The sequence below is a fragment of the Rhinatrema bivittatum genome, chromosome 2 (genome assembly GCF_901001135.1).
Source record: "Rhinatrema bivittatum chromosome 2, aRhiBiv1.1, whole genome shotgun sequence".
Lineage (NCBI taxonomy): Eukaryota > Metazoa > Chordata > Amphibia > Gymnophiona > Rhinatrematidae > Rhinatrema > Rhinatrema bivittatum.
The window spans coordinates 619,337,185-619,355,015 of NC_042616.1; the positions used below are offsets into that span (position 1 = coordinate 619,337,185).

The following is a 17,831-nucleotide window of genomic DNA, read 5'->3' on the forward strand; positions in this document are numbered from 1 at the left end:
GCAGGAAATCATGCAGATGGCTACAGGACAAATTTATAAAGGAGAAGCCTAATTGTATGAAGCAGATGATACTGATGGAGTTATTTGGGAATTCTTTAAGTGAATGTGTGCAGCAATCTCTTGTAACACCGACCCCCATCAGTCATTGACCGGCTTGATACTCCACTTGCCACCTTTGAAATTCTGCCTGCCACATCCCTTGGTGTCACCTGAGATGGATGGCACCAGAATGCATAACAGACTGTCACCATCATATTGTGTGCACGTTGATCCACTGTTTATTATGGGGTCAGTTTTCAGCCCAAATGTATATAATTTTTCAGTTAACATGGACTTGACAATATCTTTTTGATTCTGGTATATAGCAGGCATTCTTATTGATTTTATTCATTTGTAGAAGCCAGTGATTCCATTCCAAGGTTTCCATTGCTAACACAAGTGCAACACAAGTATAATATTAGAAAAGCAGTAGTGTAAGCCTCATGAGCAGCGACCTCAGGAAAGGAGGAATTAAAACTGGAAGATGGAAATGTTTGCTTAAAGTAAAGGGTGTGTGCAGTAAACTAAACACGGCAGAAATATAATAATTTGTGTCAGAAGCTGTAGTGAAGCTAGCAATAAAACATGGAGAAAGAAAACTGGAACACAAAAAATAAACAGGATGGTATTTTGATGAATGTAAGATCCGATTTATGAAGGGATTTCATTGATTCTATGCCCATGGGACAGTATCTTGATCAATGAATCCCAAACTGGACTCTTTGCTGGAAAGCAACACATTCTTCATCCGTAACTGGGTCAGTTTTCAAAATGGCCATAGGAGTTGCAGGCCTCTTCAGAGATTCCCTTAGAAAATTAATATTTACTTCCACACATAACATTTATCCCTGCTTCCAAGTGGCTGCAAAAGTACGAATGGGGATTTCAAAGCCCCATGCATTCTTTCTCTTCTCCTGACCTAACTGTGTCCCTTTATTTCTGTAATTTTTACATGCAGACTTGACCTTGATTTTTCACAGTGAACATATGCACAGAAGTCTGCGTTGAAAAGTCCCATGTAAGCGGGTTGCTAGGCCCACAAACTCATCCACACAAAGTTGTGCCTGCTTTATGGAGGGTGTAATGAATTTATGTATAGGGAACCCAACTTTCAAACCTCTCCCTAGTACAGCTTTTGCGCGCGAAAGTAAACGTGTGGAGATTAATTCTAGTATTTTATAAACGGTGCGACAGGAGCTGCACAATTTATTAAATACTGTGTATTTGTGCCCCAAAAGTATGGACATATGTTTCAGTATGCGCAATTATTTCCAATGCAAGAAAATGCATACTTTTATCTAGCCATTTTTATAAACATACGATCATGATGCTGCACGAATAAACACCCAAAATGAAATGCAGAGGCAGGTATATTATAAAGTATGTGCATATCGTTTTGAAAATACTTACTTACACATGTATTTGGAATCACCAATCCGCCCAGTCCTCCAACAGTTGACCCAGGCCTTCTACAGTACGCCTAGACCCTCCAGCCTTTCACCCTGAACCTCTTACCAGTTTATCCAGATCTTCTACCCAAAAACTGCAGACAAGAGCCCATAGTCCGGTTTCTCTTGCTCGAGTCAGTTAGCAGGTGTAAAAGGGTATGAATGCATTCGGAAGTACAATAACTACCACACATACGTGTGAACTCTGCCCCGAAATGCCCCTAGACTAGCCCTCTCCCGTGAAAATACGCCCATACTCACAAGGATTATAAAATAGCATATACGTACGTACATGCTACTTATGCACATATTTCCTGTTTTTACTTGCAGAACCCCTATAAAAATTCACTCCAAATGATCTGAAATAAAAAAGTGTGTGCAGAAGTCCCATCTCCGCCCTCCCCCCAGAATGTCTCTTCAGGGCACGTAAAATTATGCACGGAGTCAGGTTACATGTGTATTTTGATGTGTGCTATAACCCCAGCAATTTTATAATAGCTATTTACACACATAAAACTGCGTTTTATGAACATACATGGGTTTGACAGTTCAGCTGTAAAGATTTTGCATAGTCAGAGAGTAGAGGTCAGTGATATTATCTTCTCTGGTAAGGTCCTCAAATCTGGGGTGTGCTGCATGTTGTTCACATGTCTGATCAGTCTGTTTAACATTGTCAAGTTGGTATATACCCTGAGCGCCCTGGGATTTGCATCCCAGTCAGGGGTTTGAATCCAGCGTCAGGAGGGATTTTATAAATCAAAGAAGAAATACCAAAATGGAATGCTACACTAGAGAAGGAGGGGGAGGGGGGCTGTGAGCATGTCACAGCTCGCAATATCCGACACACTTGGGACTGGACAGCGGCTACTGATAGCAGCCAGCCCTTGGGGTCCCCAGAGCAGACATGTTGCTTTGATAAAGGGGTCTGCCTGCAGAACTGTAGAAAGGGTTTGAAGTTGCGCAGGAAGAATGGAGGAAGGATGGAGGCCAGGGCCAGTAGGGGGAACATATTTTATGGCCAACTAGGGCAACTATAAATCTTATGCTGGCTCTGTGCATAAACTCAGTGTTTGTTATTCTTCACCAGAATAGTTTTCAGTTGTGCCCCCGGAGATACAGGGAAAGAAAGTGGCTCACTTCAGGTCACTTGTGTTCCAGAACGTCCCTGGCATCTTAGTCCATATTTCAGCTTTTACATCTCTTTGCCTTTATTTTTTCAGCCACCTCATTTGAAAACCATATCGGCCTCTTTTTTTTTATTTTCCTTTAATTTGTGTTCTTAACATAAAGATTTGTTGCTCTTTCTTTAGCAACATTTAGTTTAGCCCGTTGCTCTTACACTTCAGATGCATCCTCCCTCCTTGCCAGTGCCTCCTTAAGTACTTTCTCATTTTACTAAAGCTGGTATTTTTTAAATTCAGGACTTTCAGCTTTGTGTGACTCTCCTCTGACTTCCCAGTGTTATCAAACCAAACTGACTGATATAATAATCACTGGTGCTCAAGTGGATGCCTGCTTGGATATTAGACTCACTTTCTCTGTAAGTACCAGGTCCAGTATTACTCCTTCCATCAGGCTTTCTATCAACATTTTTCCAAGGAGACCCCCTTGATGGAAGCCCATGATTTCTGTACATGTAATCGGTTTGGCACAAAAGATACTCCAGTTCACATCCAGCAAGTTGAGATGCCCAACCCACTGCACCCTCCTCATCATTCCCACTTTTCGATGTCTTCAGTCAGATCTCTGTCCAGTCCTTCTGCCTGGATTAGAGGTCTGTAGACCACACCATTCTAGATGTAAATGCCCTGCCTCCTTTCCAAGATGACCCACAAATCTGTCTCTTTAAAGATATATATATATATATATATGTTCAACTGAAATGTAAGATACATGTTACATAAAGAGCCAGTTCTCTCTATTTTCTGCCATCCCTCTTGCTCCTCAACAGATTATAACTCAATATGGCCCAGATTACAAACCAGTAGCTCATTCATAGGACTCATTGAACCATATCTCCATGATAGTAACAGTAACAGTATTTAGGTCATCTCCACAATTAGGGCTTGCAGACCTGGAGTTTTAATGCCTGGACTGTGTGTATTTGTGCTTATAACCTTTCAGCTATTTCTCCTTTGTCTGTTCTCCATATTCTTATACCGGCTTCCCTTATCTACTCAGTTTCTCAAGGGTAGGGCATTGAGTTCCTCAATTCCTCTTTGATTTATTTGCCCAAATTAATGAGCTTCTACAGTATCTGCCACCATCTCCTGTATAATAAACACCTATCAATGCATGGTCTGAATCACTCTCCTAGAATCCTTTTTGTGCTCACAGAAAAATATAGGTTATCACTACAGTACAGCATTGTATTGTTCCACATATGGCTCTAGTTCCTAATTTATCTAAAACCATCTTCTTTGCACCAGTGTTTGAGACAGTGTTTGCACCAGTGTTTGAGACATTTAAGTAGGCAATAAACCATAGTCTTTCCTCTTTCTTATCATGTACAGGTAATATCTCAAAAATGCTATGGTCTTTGCCAGGTTCCTAGTTGCTGTCCCCTAAATTCTTGCATTGTCTTTGTACTGCACTGATTCTGTTTCTAGCCAATCAGTCCCCAAATGGTCTATATAGCAGTAAAGAAGTGAAGATCGGTGTATGTAAAAAAGCCCTTTATTGAAATTCACCCGACTGTGGCCGAGTTTCGCTCTTTGGTCGAGAGCTGCCTCAGGGGTAACTAGGAACAAATATTATATATGGGCAGGATCTATTGCATGCCTGCAGGGCTAAAGCCACATTATTAGTACATCACTTATATATACAAACTTTAGTGCCTGTTAGATGGTACATGTGGTCAAGACATGTAGCGTCAAATATGAAGAACATTACTTTCAATTTTGTCCTCAAAACATTGATTAATACTGTGAAACATTTAGATGGATGTCACCCGATACAATTCTACCGCATATCTGCGGTGCGTGTAGTTGCCGGTCCGGCAGATATGCAGTAGAATGCGGCAGATATGCGGTAGAATTTTTCCATGAAAAACATGTTTTTCATGGAAAAAGTATGGACCTGAGGAGAACACCTGGGAGGCTGCAACCAACCTTCATGCTCCCTTGTTGATAAGAGAATTCCATCATCACTTCCCTCAGAACCCAGAGCCCAGGACTTGGAGAATGGGGCTTAGGGGGTTGTTAGTCAGCAGCTTGCAGAACGGCCCTGCGAGCCACCTTGCTCAACCCTGATGGCAGCAGATCAGTTTTGCAGCAAGGATGCCACCTTAGAGAGCCAATGCTGCTCTGTGCTGCACAGGATGATGCCAGCCACCTCTCCCCCGGACATCCCAGAGGTACAAGCGCGCCCGAAGTGCCCTGCCTTAAAGGGCCCATGGCAAGAAACCTACCGTAGCACTTCCTGATGAAATCATCAGCATTCTGGTACATAAGGCTCCTTTAGAGGACCCTCAGATTTCTCATTAACAGTTCCTCCTTCCTTGAGAAATGTGTGTTGCCATCGTCCATCGTCTCTCCAGCCTTGCCTCGTCTCTCCAGCCTGCCCAGACTCATCTAGCCTTGCCTTGTTTCTCCAACCTGCCCAGCCTTGTCTTATCCAGTCATCTCGCCAGCCTGCCTGTCCTTCTGTGTCAGTCCTCCATGTCTCTTCCTTGTTCTCCTTTCAGTCTGACCTCTGGATCTGAGCCCTTACCTGGACTCTGACTACTCTGATTGCCGCCTGCCTCTGACCCTTGCTTGGCACTGGACCTCTGTCGTTTAAATCCTGCCAGCCTCCAGAATCCAGGGTCTCAACTGGCAGGCAAAGGGGCTGGTATAGGTGAAGCCATAGATCAGTCTCTTGCCAGCCAGCCTCTGCTAGCTGTCAGTGAGGGCCTACAGAGTTCACCCCATAGGCTGTGCCAACCTCACCACAGCTCAAGGTTTCACAGTGCTTACATGGAATACCTATATTATGGAAAGAACCCCAAATGCTGTTAGATTATTATTTCATCGATCAAGGTTTCAGAGAGATATGCCCTAAGACTACAGTATATAATGAAAGAAAGATTTGGGGTGGTAAGCTGTGGGGTGGGTGGGAAAAATAAGGAGCGATCAAAACTCCAGAACAAGTTTAAATGCTAATGCAGTTTGGTTTCTCTCAATTCATTCTTTTAAACAAAATGAAAGAATTCTCCATGAAAACAATTTTAAAAGCAAGAAAATCTCAGGAGAAGCAGTGTTTGAATCAAGACAATATCACTTTTAACCACTAAGATTTTGATATTGAAAGACTATATGTGGGTAATTTTTTGAGTTATCCGCACAGAACCTGATGTTCGAATATGTCACCCACCGAATGCATAAATTTTGATCTCACCAATGCATTGTGGGCAGAGGGGACTCGCGTGAGCACACCGCTGGAGTTGTGAGGAGTTGCTGCACTATTACTATTGGAGGGTGCAGAGAATGCAGGGGTATCACTTTCTTTTGCCAGTGAGCCATGTATGGTTAGCACTGCAGCCAGGAATCTCCTTTTGCCATCTATCCAGATTGGCCAACCTTCTTTCCTGGGTGAGTGTCAACTTTCCCCAGTTAAACTGGCCATCCTGACACTAGAAGCACTTTGGGAACTTACAGCTCGCCTTAGTGCATCCCGAAAGGATTGCTGCAAATATTGATTCACTTTCTCTTCATTTAGAGCCAACTGTTAAAATACATGAGGAAGAGATTTCTGGCATTAAATACAAAATCCAGTCCCTGGAGTCAGATATTAAGGACATTTGTGTTTTTGATGATTGTCTCTAATGACAGGGATTTTCTATCTGAGAGAACTGAAGCTATTGAAAACTGGAACTGGCGTTTCAATTTACGATTGGTTAACTTTCCTAAAATTATGGGGGAACTTCCTTTTACTACTTTGAAGAAATATTTCCTGGAAATGTTATCATTCCTTGATGATCAATTCCCTCTATTAACAAAACGTCTTTCCTCTCCAGTCCTACTCATTCTAGGGCCTTGGGGCCTGGCAGCCTTCAGACGCTGCGGATCCTTTTAACCTGTCTGCTTTTCTTGAAATTTCTGGACCTGAAGTGATCGAATGCTCAACTTTACTTGATTCTGTTATTTTTGAGCATGATAAAGGGAAAATTATGAAGTCATTCTTTCACCATATTAATTCTTTGTTTTATGGTGAGGCAGTAAAAATCTTCCCTGATATCTCACATTCCACACAAGATAGAAGATGTGTTTTTCTTTCTATCAGACAAGAAACTATAATTGGAGCTTCTTTCCTCTTATGGTATTCTTGTAGATGCATTATCAAATATCGTAATAATTGTTATGTATTTTTTGCCCCTGACCAATTAAAGTTCCTTCTTGATGCTAGGAAATCTCTTGCCATTTTGCCTTCTAATTAGATGCATTATAAATAATTTAGGTAGCTAACTGTGTTAAGTCAATACTTCCTTATTCTTTTTTTTCCTTTTGTCTCCTTTGTATTTCACCTCTCTGATGTTTTATTGTTCTCAGATAACTGGTTTCTCAATTAGTATTTTCCTTTTCTTTTTGAGACCTCAATGTTTCTATTGTACAAGTACTTCCATTTTGTATTAATGAAAAACTTTATAAATAGTTAAAAAATATATATCATACAATGCACAATTAGAATTTCAAAGAAAAATTACAAAACTCCAACCAGTACCTTCCCACATCTTCTTAAAGACCTAAAAAGACAGTCAGTATCCAATACAACTACCTTTATCGAGTTCTTAAAAAATGTATAAGTGCATTTCACGGATAAGCATTACTAAATAAGAATGTCTTTAATGCTTTACAGCAAGACAATAAATCTAAGTTCTTATGTCTTTAGGGAAATCATTCCAATATTTAGGCACTGCATAACATAATGCCCTAGTCTTTGTATTTTTAAGTTGCATGGCGCTTACAGAGGGAATCTCCACTTGGGCTGTTTGAAAAGTATGCAGTGTTCTAGCTGGTTCATAGGGGGGATAGCTTTTCATTTAGATATTCTGGGGCCAAGTCATTCTGGAGCTTGCAGAACTAATAATAATAATGTAAACCTTTGTGCGGGGTTCAGGTGTCTCCTAAGGGCCATAAAAGTATTTATTTGCTAGGGGCTGTCTCCACACTCATTTCCCCCTTCTCCGTGGCTCCCAAAGAATGGATTCTTTCTGTGGGGGTAAAGGTAGTCCTTTGTGGCCCAGGTGATGGAGTGCTTTTCTCCTGAGTGTGTATTTAGTTGCTGATCTCAAGGGGTGAGATGCTGGGACAAAACAGGCTGGATAATTTACTGATAATTTACTGATTCTCTTAAAGTTAAATCAATGTCCAGTCAATCCAAAGGGTAAGATTACAGCTGTGTTGTTTACAGATGATTCTCTTTCTCTGGGTGTGTATCCTGCTCTGAAATCCCTTAGTGAATAAACTATCCCAAATGTTCAAGGAAATCCTATGGGTGAGGGGATCCCCTCAGTCCAAACTGCTTAATCTCTTCTGCTCAGCCTTTCGTCCTTTTCACTGAGGGTGAAGATGCTGATAAAGCGTCTTCAGATATTTCTGCTCCCGTTCTCCTTGCCCCTTATGTTTGATGCAACCTTCCGGATGGGGTGGTCTGATGAAAAATATCCGGTTCCTGCAGCCCGATGTCCCAGAGTGGGGAGGGGTGGCCGAAAACCTCCCACAATTCCAAAAACCTATATTTTAACTAACAGAATTGAAGCTTCATGGAGGAAACAAAAATCACCTTCACTGCAGGTCTGCCTTGCCTCTAGGCAGCTTACCACTCAGTGTCCTGGCTTCTAGCTCGGGAAATGGGCCTTCACTAAAATACCAGGCATTCACTCCAGACTAAAGGAAAGTCTGTAAGGATATGAAGGCAAAACCCACTGGCAAGGAGTGCACATCAGGGTTGGTCTCCAAAGAAACAAACAGTGAGGAGTTAGGCCCCACTCTGGAGAAAAACATCCAAGGTGCTTCTTACTTCTCCAAGTCTCTAACAAAAAATGTCCTTCTGTTAGCCCCACTAAGTACCCTGATACTGCCCAATTACAGCCATATAGATTGGGAGGGGTTGAAAGGAAAGGAAGTCTCACTAAGCTGTTATAATTTCTCATGTGCAGGGACATAGCGCCATCTGGTGGTTGACCGAAGGGTAGGCCACATAATATTCTAGAAGAAATAGGAAGCCAGTGGAGCAACTTAAGTACCTCATAATATGTTCATGGCTTTCAGCTATGAAAATCAATCTTTATTTACATCTATTCAGTGGCAGACTTATCCAGGTGTTTCCTGCTGAATATTTGTGAAAAGTTAGATGCATAAACTTTACTCAGAGCGATTGATCCCTCAGCTTGTAGTCAACCTGCCCAGTCATGGCAGAGACATTCTTCAGTCAGGCTGCTTTATAAAAACCCAAAACATTTCATAGCCATTCTAATTTGTATGCTAATGCAAGGTGACCTCCCTCGGCTAGTGCCCTTAAACAAAAATGATAAAATTATCAGCAAAAACAATTTTTAAAGCAAGAAATCTCAGAAAATGTTTACCTATGAATGTATAGCTTACTGGGTGCCTCTCTCAGATAGAATCTACAGTATTAGAACTCAGGACAGGATCTGGTACTATGAATTTTCATTCACAACATGCTTGGGATTTTTTATTTCATGTCTTTATTCCCTCCCAGTTTACCTTAGCCCATTAATTTCAGAAACAGGCAGTGGTGTGGAGTCCATGCACCAGGGCTCCTTCTGGAACCCTGCAGTTGTAGGCGCTAAATCTGGCCACTAGGTGTCACTAGTATGCAATAACTGTAACCTACCCTCCCACTCCTGCTGGGACTATAAACCCTGCTATCACAGCATCCCCAGCCCCAAACGACCTAGGAAAGGGGAAGACCTGCGTAGGGAATCAATTCCAAGTCCCTCCTCAAGGCAGTGCATGTTAACGTGAACTAATTTGAAAAATGTGAATAATCTGTATCACACGCAGATCAGTTAATTGGTATTAAAAGCAACATGGTTTGTGTTACCCCACCAGCGAATATGTACTTACTATTATAGATTAAGATCTTGTTGCCATCACGTGTGTGCCATCACGTGAGCTGAAGTCCTCTGGAAAGCTGTTGCTAATAACCAATTGTATGAAAATGGCCCACCTTTCACAAACCAGGCAATGTGCCTTCTTTTCAGCTGGCCCAACGCTCTGGAATGCCCTTTCAGATTTGCTGTGAGAATTTGATGACATAGTCCTTTTTTGAAAATAGCTTAAGGCCATTTTATTCTATGAGGCTTATGGCTGACCTAGGTATTTAAGCCCAACTTCCTAGCAATCAGGACACATGTTGTTTGTTTTCTGTGTACTATGTATTTGATTTTATTGAATGTCATTTTATTTTATTGTAATCCATTTAACACAACTGTGTTGTTATAAGCAGAAAATGTTTTAATAAATAAAAATAAATAATACTATAACAACACCATCTCAACGGTGTTCGCGGCTAACATAGCCCCAATAGGGGATCCAGTCTCCCTTCCCCCAACCTTCTGTTGGAAGATAAGGGCCTCTGCAGGCTGATCCTCCCTCACTAACCTCCTCCCCTCCCCCAAGCCACCAAAGAAGGCCCTTTCACACCAATTCCACCCACACTCCCCCCTCCACCAACATCCTGATCAAGGGTCTCCAATCCCCAGATCCACCCCAGGCTCCCCCGCCTTTCGCTCAGAGGGTGGATAAGTTTAAAACATAAGTTGGGGGCATGAGGAAGCACTCAAAATCCAAAATGACTCCCAGTGACCTCATGTATCTCTTTTCCCCCACAACTGCATGAGTAATTGGGGAGGAGGGGGAGAATTGGCACCTAGGGAGAAGGGTTATTGGGTTGAGCTGGGGTCTACCTCTGGCCTTAACTGCGGTGTTTAACCATGAGCATTGTATAGGTCATGGAAAACGTTTTAACACTGAATTAACTGAAGGCTTAATGCCTTTTCTTAAATAATTTGTTAAACCTGCAGCTAATATCTGTATTACAGTCAGCCATTAATGTGTATCAGTGGTCAGTTTCAATGCGGCTTTTCAGTAGATCCCAATGTAACATAAATGTTATTTAAAAAAATGTAAAAGCTTAATAAGGGCCACGTCACTTCATATTAGTCAGAACCCTCCTTCGAACCACAGCCCACGAGTTATGATGTATCATGCACAGAGCTGAGTAAGAGCAATGACTACAAATCACAGATTGCTAGTTAGAGGATAACAGATCGTAAATTTCATTTTGCATTTGTGAATGGCTGAAATGCAACTTGGAAAAAGTCAGTACGAGTGGGTGCTTCAGGCCCTACTGCTTTTTGCTGTCTGATTTAATTATGCCCAAATGAACTACTGCTCCCCTTGGCTCAGCCTGGCTGAAGCTGCTGAAGTTCTTTTGACTCACCAAGTAAAATCCAAGAATCAGGATTTGTGGTTTGCAGGGTAGGATTGCAAAATCCAAAAATAAATCAGAGGTCCTGCAGATGACAGAGCACAAATCAGAACCTCCCTGAATGACACCTCCTTGACTGCACAGGTTTGTTGGTGCCTGAAACACATTCATTCATCTCTGAAGTACTTTTGTATGTGCACAACAAGCAGAAGCGAAGCAAACAATTTGAGATCTACAGTTGCAAATCACAGGCCTTGCCTCTATTCTGACTTCACGCACTGACGGGCTTTATTAGGTCACAGTCACGGATCGTGACAGTAACAGCCTTGAATGTTGAGGAATAAATTTCAGAGCTGTAGAACATAAACATGTCGCCAGGGACTCAAGAAACCTTGGTGGTATAAAAGCAGTTGAAAGGTATTCGCAAGTCTACAAGCAGCAAACAGCCAGTGACTTCACCATAGCAGCATGGAAGATGTGGAAAATAAAAGTCTTCCCTAGAGGAAGTAAAATCACAAAATGCGCATTGGATCTTGAGTCCTGTTGCCTATTTGTGGTATGGCAGGAAGCTGCTGGCACATTTTAATAATGAATTGCAGTGAAGAGATTTGTTTGTGTGGTATCATCTGTGTGCCTATTTGGTGAGTGCATTTGCTACTTGAATAAAAAACAGAGTTCCCAGTCGTGCCACGGGAGTTTGTCATGTATTAGGATTCATGACTTGCTGTTATCATGATCTGTTATCTCAATCTCCTCAGCCTCTATGAGCAGACAAATCCATGTATTATAGATGAGGTCAGCAATCATGAGCATAGATTGTGAATTTTTTAGCCCTTCTCTTCTTGCGGCAGGTGTAGATGACACTGATGTTTTACGGTCCAGGTGGACCATATTCTCCCAGCACAAGCAGGATGTCAGTCCTCCCACATGGGTGACATCCTCAGTTGGAGCTCGGCGCTGAACATTTTACTTCCAAGTGTCTAGAGCAGGGGTCAGGAACCTATAGCTCGGGAGCCAGATATGGCTCTTTTGATGGCTGCATCTGGCTCGCAGACAAATCTTTAATAAAAAAGTAAAAATCTAACAAAATCCCCCACCCTCCTGATGCCCCCCCAAGACCTCCAAAATTAATTTACTACAACCCCCCGCCTCCTGACCCCCCCCCTCCCAAGACCTGCCAAAAGTCCCTGGTGGTCCAGTGAGGGTCCAGGAGTGGTCCAGGAGCGATCTCCTGGACTTGGGCTGTCGGCTGCCAGTAGTCAAAATGGTGCCCGCGGCCCTTTGCCCTCACTATGTCACTGGGGTCGACCAATGGTGGCGGTAGCCACTGTGACATAGTAAGGGCAAAGGGCTGTCGGCTGCCAGTAATCAAAATGGCATCGACGGCCCTTTGCCCTTACTATGTCACAGGGGCTACCACCGCCATTGGTCAACCCCAGTGACATAGTGAGGGCAAAGGGCCGTCGGCAGCACAAGTCCAGGAGATCGCTCCCGGACCCGCACTGAACCACCAGGGACTTTTGGCAGGTCTTGGGGGGGTCCTGAGGGTGGGGGTTGTAGTAAATTAATTTTGGAGGTCCTGGGGGTGTCAGGAGGGTGGGGGGTTTTGTTAGATTTTTACTTTTTTATTAAAGATTTGTCTGCGAGCCCTGGACCCCCGCTGGATCACCAGGGACTTTTGGCAGGTCTTGGGGAGGGGGGGGGTTAGGAGGATGGGGGGTTCTAGTAAATTAATTTGGCAGGTCTTGGAGGCATCAGGAGAGTAGGGGGTTGTAGTAAGTATGGCTCTCACGGAATTACATTTTAAAATATGTGGCGTTCATGGCTCTCTCAGCCAAAAAGGTTCCCGACCCCTGGTCTAGAGCTTTGAGCATGCCCTACTGGGCATGTGTAGTAAGTCATGCTGCCACATCTCCATGCAGGGGCCTCTTCCCGCACTGCCGGTCACAGATCTTCTCTCTCCTGCTGTTGTTTGGATCCCCTGGTATGTGGCGCTTTACTAGCCAGGTATACTGTATTCCCATGTTCAGTCACAAGCAAGGACTCTGATGGTCAGAATTTTGATTTTTATCTTAGGCTCTGGGGAGAGAAAGTGAGGAAGTTTTTGAATTTTGTTAACAGCAAGTCAAGTTCGAGCTAAGTTATGACAAGTGAAACAAAATCTATATTGCTAAAAATTGTTTAAGTTGATGTGAGGCAAATAAAATTCCATACATTTTTATGAGAGGAATGCATTTCGTGCACACAGATTGGAGCCCTGCTTTATGCAAAAGGCGTGTTAGGAGGATTGTGCTCGGACCTGCTGGAGACCCCCCTCCATCATGAATTTCCTGTCTAGCAATTTTATTTCTTTATTGACTTTCAGGCCAATTTTCAGCCAAGGCCAAGCTCCTCATCCAGGTATCCAAAATTTGGCCACCTAGATTTAGGGACATTTTCAGCCGAACCTTGGCGCCTACGTTTTTTGCTAAAAATGTTCTTAAAAATTTAGCCACTTAGCTTCCCCCTGTACCAAGAAGACCCGAACCCTGCTCCATTGCCATCTCTCTGGATCCAGTTTATGATTCTGGAGGGTCTTCCTTCTTCGTGGACAGGCAGGGCGCGATCTCCCGCTTGCCAGTACCGCTGACCTATGCTGAATGATGCCGTCTTTTGGTAGAAGGCATCATTTAGTGTAGGTCAGCGATGACGGCAGGAGGGAGATCACGTGCCGCTTGCCTGCAAAGAAGGAAGACCTTTTGAAATAGTAAGTGGCAATTCCAGAGGAATTCAGGGGCGGGGGGTCCTGGATTTTCTTGATAGGGGAGGTGGGAGTAGGCTGCCTGAAGAGCTGTATTATATTGGGCGGTGAGATGAAGGAGATCATAGCTTGGGGTGAGGGAGGTGGGGATCGTGACTCAGGGGAAGGTGATCGCTGGCTCTGGGCACAGGGATATTGCCTAGATTTCAGCCAGGTATCCATGTTCCCTGTTTTGCCTGCATAGATTAGACGCCTACCACTGAAAACCAGCCCTAGGCACCTAAATTCTGTTCCTCCTCCCCGCCCTATCTATCTACCTGCCCACCCATTTTTGAGGGCCCAACTTTAGGCAGCTTGTGAATTTAAATATTCAGCAGGGTAGTATTTTCACTTGGCAGATCTAGGTGCCTCACTCCTCAACAGGCCGATACAGTAAGGAGCGGTAGGAAGAGCTGCGTTAGTGCCGGGCGCACCCGCGGTTGCCGCACGCACAGTCCGGCTCACCTACCGTTTGTCACTGTGACCTTTTTCAGTGTTGGCCCCTTTGTGGTTTTTTTTTTACCTTTCCTTTTGTAGGCAGTCCGCTGCAAGAACCGACCAATAAAGAAAAAAAAAATGCCCTTAGCTCGTACTGTGGTTTCCTCCTTTATAAAACACCAGCCCGTTCTTGTTCTCCAGAGATTTATTCTCATGTATTTTTTTTTGTACAGATTTGCGTCTGTGCTCGTGTTCTGAAGGTTAATGCCCAAAGTCAAGCGCAGGGAAACCAAAGTGCTGTGAGGTTTCCCTGAGATTAGGACTGATTCCCTCCACAGAAATAAATGATTCCTGCCATGTTCAGTGATTTTGCGCGGCACTCCACACGGCTGAGTGAGTGCATCAGTACTGTAGTCCTTACATGCTGCACATACTGATGACACTCTGTATTAACTTGATTGACTGAGCAGTGTACTGGAGCAGATGCACCTGCAGGAGATGTGCAGGCGTATAGATTTTCATTCTGGCAACATAGATATATATATATATATTTTTTTATTTTTTAACGTCTATGGCATTTATTGTACTTGGAAGTCATGGTCTCAAATCCTACACATTTTGATATGGAACTGCTGAGGTAGAACCGACAGTCATAGACGGTAGTGCTTTGTTGTCAAAACTGTACTGTGAATGCTCTTAAGGTACATTCTCTTTATCTAGAAACAAAAACAGCCTGAATCATGGCTTTTCATTTTTTTTAAGAAGAGTGAGATGGTGACAACTGTTATCAAGTCTTGTAAAATTAGTGTCTGCCGTTAGAAGGATTCTGTTTCATGCTGGGGAGAGGGGGGCGGAATTGTAACTCAGGAGAAATTACTGTTTGCTTAACCTTTATTGTTTGGGCTTTTTTTTTTTTTTTTTGACATCTATACATATTTATACACATACACAGGCTTTGAGACAGCAACAGAAGAGGAGGAATGGAGTCTCCATGATGGTAAACAAGACCGTGCCTCGTGTTGTCCTGACACCTCTGAAGGTATCGGATGAGCAGTCGGATTCACCGTCTGGTAAGGAGCTGGAGGGGCTGAGGAGAGGAGGAGGAGGAGAGGAATCCTAGGCAGAGAGAGAGAGCCGTCCTCGGAGCGCGAGAGCCTAGTGAAGCAGACAATACGAGGGTTAATAATGCTGCTACACCGGAGCTCAGATCACAACTTCCTTTTGGGCTGGTTTTTTTTTCCTCTGGTGAAGCAAAGACAGGTTTGATGGAGAGATTCCATTATGTGGCTTTCTGTTTTGTATTGCTTTATTTATTTATTTATTTATTACCGGCAGTAACACATAAGGAAACCAGCAGTGTGTTAAAATTGGAGCTATGAGAAGATAGGAGCAGGGTGGGATTTTTTAGGTTGTTTTTTTTTTTCTCTTCTTCCTTTTTGTTGTTAAAGCTGTGCAACTCAAATGGGGCTCCGCATGCTGATGCTAAGTGTTTTCAAAAGGCAGCCTCCTCAAGTAAATGTAAATTTAGCCTCTTTTCTTTCCAGGGCAGCACAGGAGAGTGGGTGTGTGCTTTTTTTGTTTTGTTTTTGTTTGTTTGCTTGTTTTGTATGGGAATTCTCCTTGGTTGTGTCCTGGTATCGGTCTTATCTTCAGCAGCACAAATCCCAGCCTTTTGTTCTGCAGCTTTGCTTTCCACTCCAAGGCTTCGTTGTATCAAGAATTCTTCAGGGCAGTTTTGACAGTTTGCTCATTGGCGAGGGGAGGAGCAGAGGGGCTGAGCCTGTCCTTCCCTTATATAAATGCCCTTTCCCACATTGATGGTTTAATTCTCAGGGCACTCTCGCTTTGTAAAACTTGTCAACAAAGCTGCAAAAGGCATAATTTGTTTTGTAAGGTACCCTAGATCCCCGGCGCGGATAGTCTCAGTGTGAGAATTACATCTCTAGCAGTGTATTAAATTAAAGGTACCTCAGTCTGTCGTCAGTGACTGCCAAACTATTGATTTCACTACTTAAATTGATTACTAGAGCTTCCGTGTTCCACTGTCTCCAGTGTCTGAAAACAGATTCAGGCCTCAAAGGTATTGCAATTTTTCTGCTCTCACTGTTTTGAGGAAGAAATAACCCGTTAACATTTTCTTTTTGTTTCAGGGTGTGAATCTAAGAACGGTGAAGCGGACAGTTCTGATAAAGAAGCGAAACCTGGGCAAAAATCTCCTACTGGAAAGCAAACAAGTCAGCACTTAAAGAGATTAAAAAAATCGGGTTTAGGTGAGTTTGACGGGCAGTGCACCTGAGGTGCCGTACCATGCCGTTGCTTCCTCTTTTTGGTGCTAAAGCCTAGTGCATCTACTTGATACATGCACGTTAACTTTCCAGGGTAAAAACACTTTGCTCTCATTTAGCATGGTGACACCAACAGTATTGTGGTGCTTGGGGAGAAGAGAGAGGGGGGGGGGGGGGGGGAGGGGAGAGAAAATCACCTGGCAAGACTTTGTAGCCAAGGTCAAAGTATAACCTGCACCACAGACACGGAGAAGATGCAATATGTCGCTGTAGGTGTCAAACTGTTTTTCCTTAGAAAGGCAGTACCTGAGCTGGTGTGAGGTTTGAAGCACTTCTTGTTATAACGCACCTCGCAAAGTAACAGTCGGAGAAGAAAGGAGAAGCAAGCATGTCAACATAGTTTTACAGGCGGTAGAAGGTGATTGGCCAGTCTGTACTATATTTATGAAATTGAAAAATATTTTCATGGAGGTTGTGAGTTATGTCATGTTCAGCAGTCGTATGAGGTGCAACTGTTCAGAAATGCTTTCTCCTGGACTTAGAGGGGTCTAGACAGACCATGTTTTCAGGATAAGCTGTTTCAGTTTCTGGATAAAGGTTGTCCATCATTTATAAAAGAGACTTGTAATTATGTAATATGGATATCCTGAGATTCTTTTCTCTTTTGGGCCTCTGAGTATCAGATGGGGAGATGACTTTCGCACACCTTCCCTGACTTTCATTATTTGTTTGCATTGATGTTAGGTAGCAGTAGAAAGTGGTGGTTTTGGTAGAAGAAACTTTATATATGAATGTAAAACTTATGCAGTAGGGTTATGCATTGCAATGTCCAGTATTTGTCTCTGGGATTGTGACTACTTCGTTCATGTGTGTCTGATGATAGCATGTCTCTTTACTGTCTTAGCAGCACAGAGATGCTAACATGTCCAGAATATTGAGCGGCACAGCCGCACCACTGAACATACTCAAATAACTAATAGTTAGCCAAATAAGTTTATTTAACTAACTCTAGACCTTAATAGCTAATAGGGCTAACTTATCCAGCTAACTTGGTCTGAATATCGCCTTATATCCAGCTATGTTAGCTGGATAAGTAGCTATGCTCTAGAACACCTCTGCCCTGCCCTCCACTTAGCTGGATAACTGTTTAGTTCTAATTTTGCAGTACGCCCTAGTTGACTCGCCCCCTTTTATTTTATTTTCTCCCCAATTTTGTTCAATTTTTTTCGCATTGTTCTCTGTAAAGCTCGTTTAGCTGCATTTTTTGTTTACTGTGAACTGATGAGATGTTCCCAACGTTCATTGGTATATAAAAGCTTCTAAATAAATAAATAAATAAATAAATAAAGTAGCCAGATAAACTATTATCTGGCTTAAGTGGTATACGCTGAATGCAGCCAAATATTG

At 43.0% G+C, this 17,831-nt stretch overlaps 1 protein-coding gene across 1 annotated transcript in view; it reads left to right on the top strand.

Annotated features, from left to right (window-relative positions):
- The window catches only part of ASXL3 (ASXL transcriptional regulator 3), a 367,079-nt gene that overhangs the window by 220,122 nt on the left and 129,126 nt on the right, over positions 1 to 17,831 (top strand). Inside the window, exons 7-8 of the mRNA XM_029591205.1 lie at positions 15,092 to 15,209; positions 16,290 to 16,409. Of these exons, the coding sequence (XP_029447065.1) occupies positions 15,092 to 15,209; positions 16,290 to 16,409 (238 nt within the window). The remainder of the gene's footprint in view (positions 1 to 15,091; positions 15,210 to 16,289; positions 16,410 to 17,831) is intronic.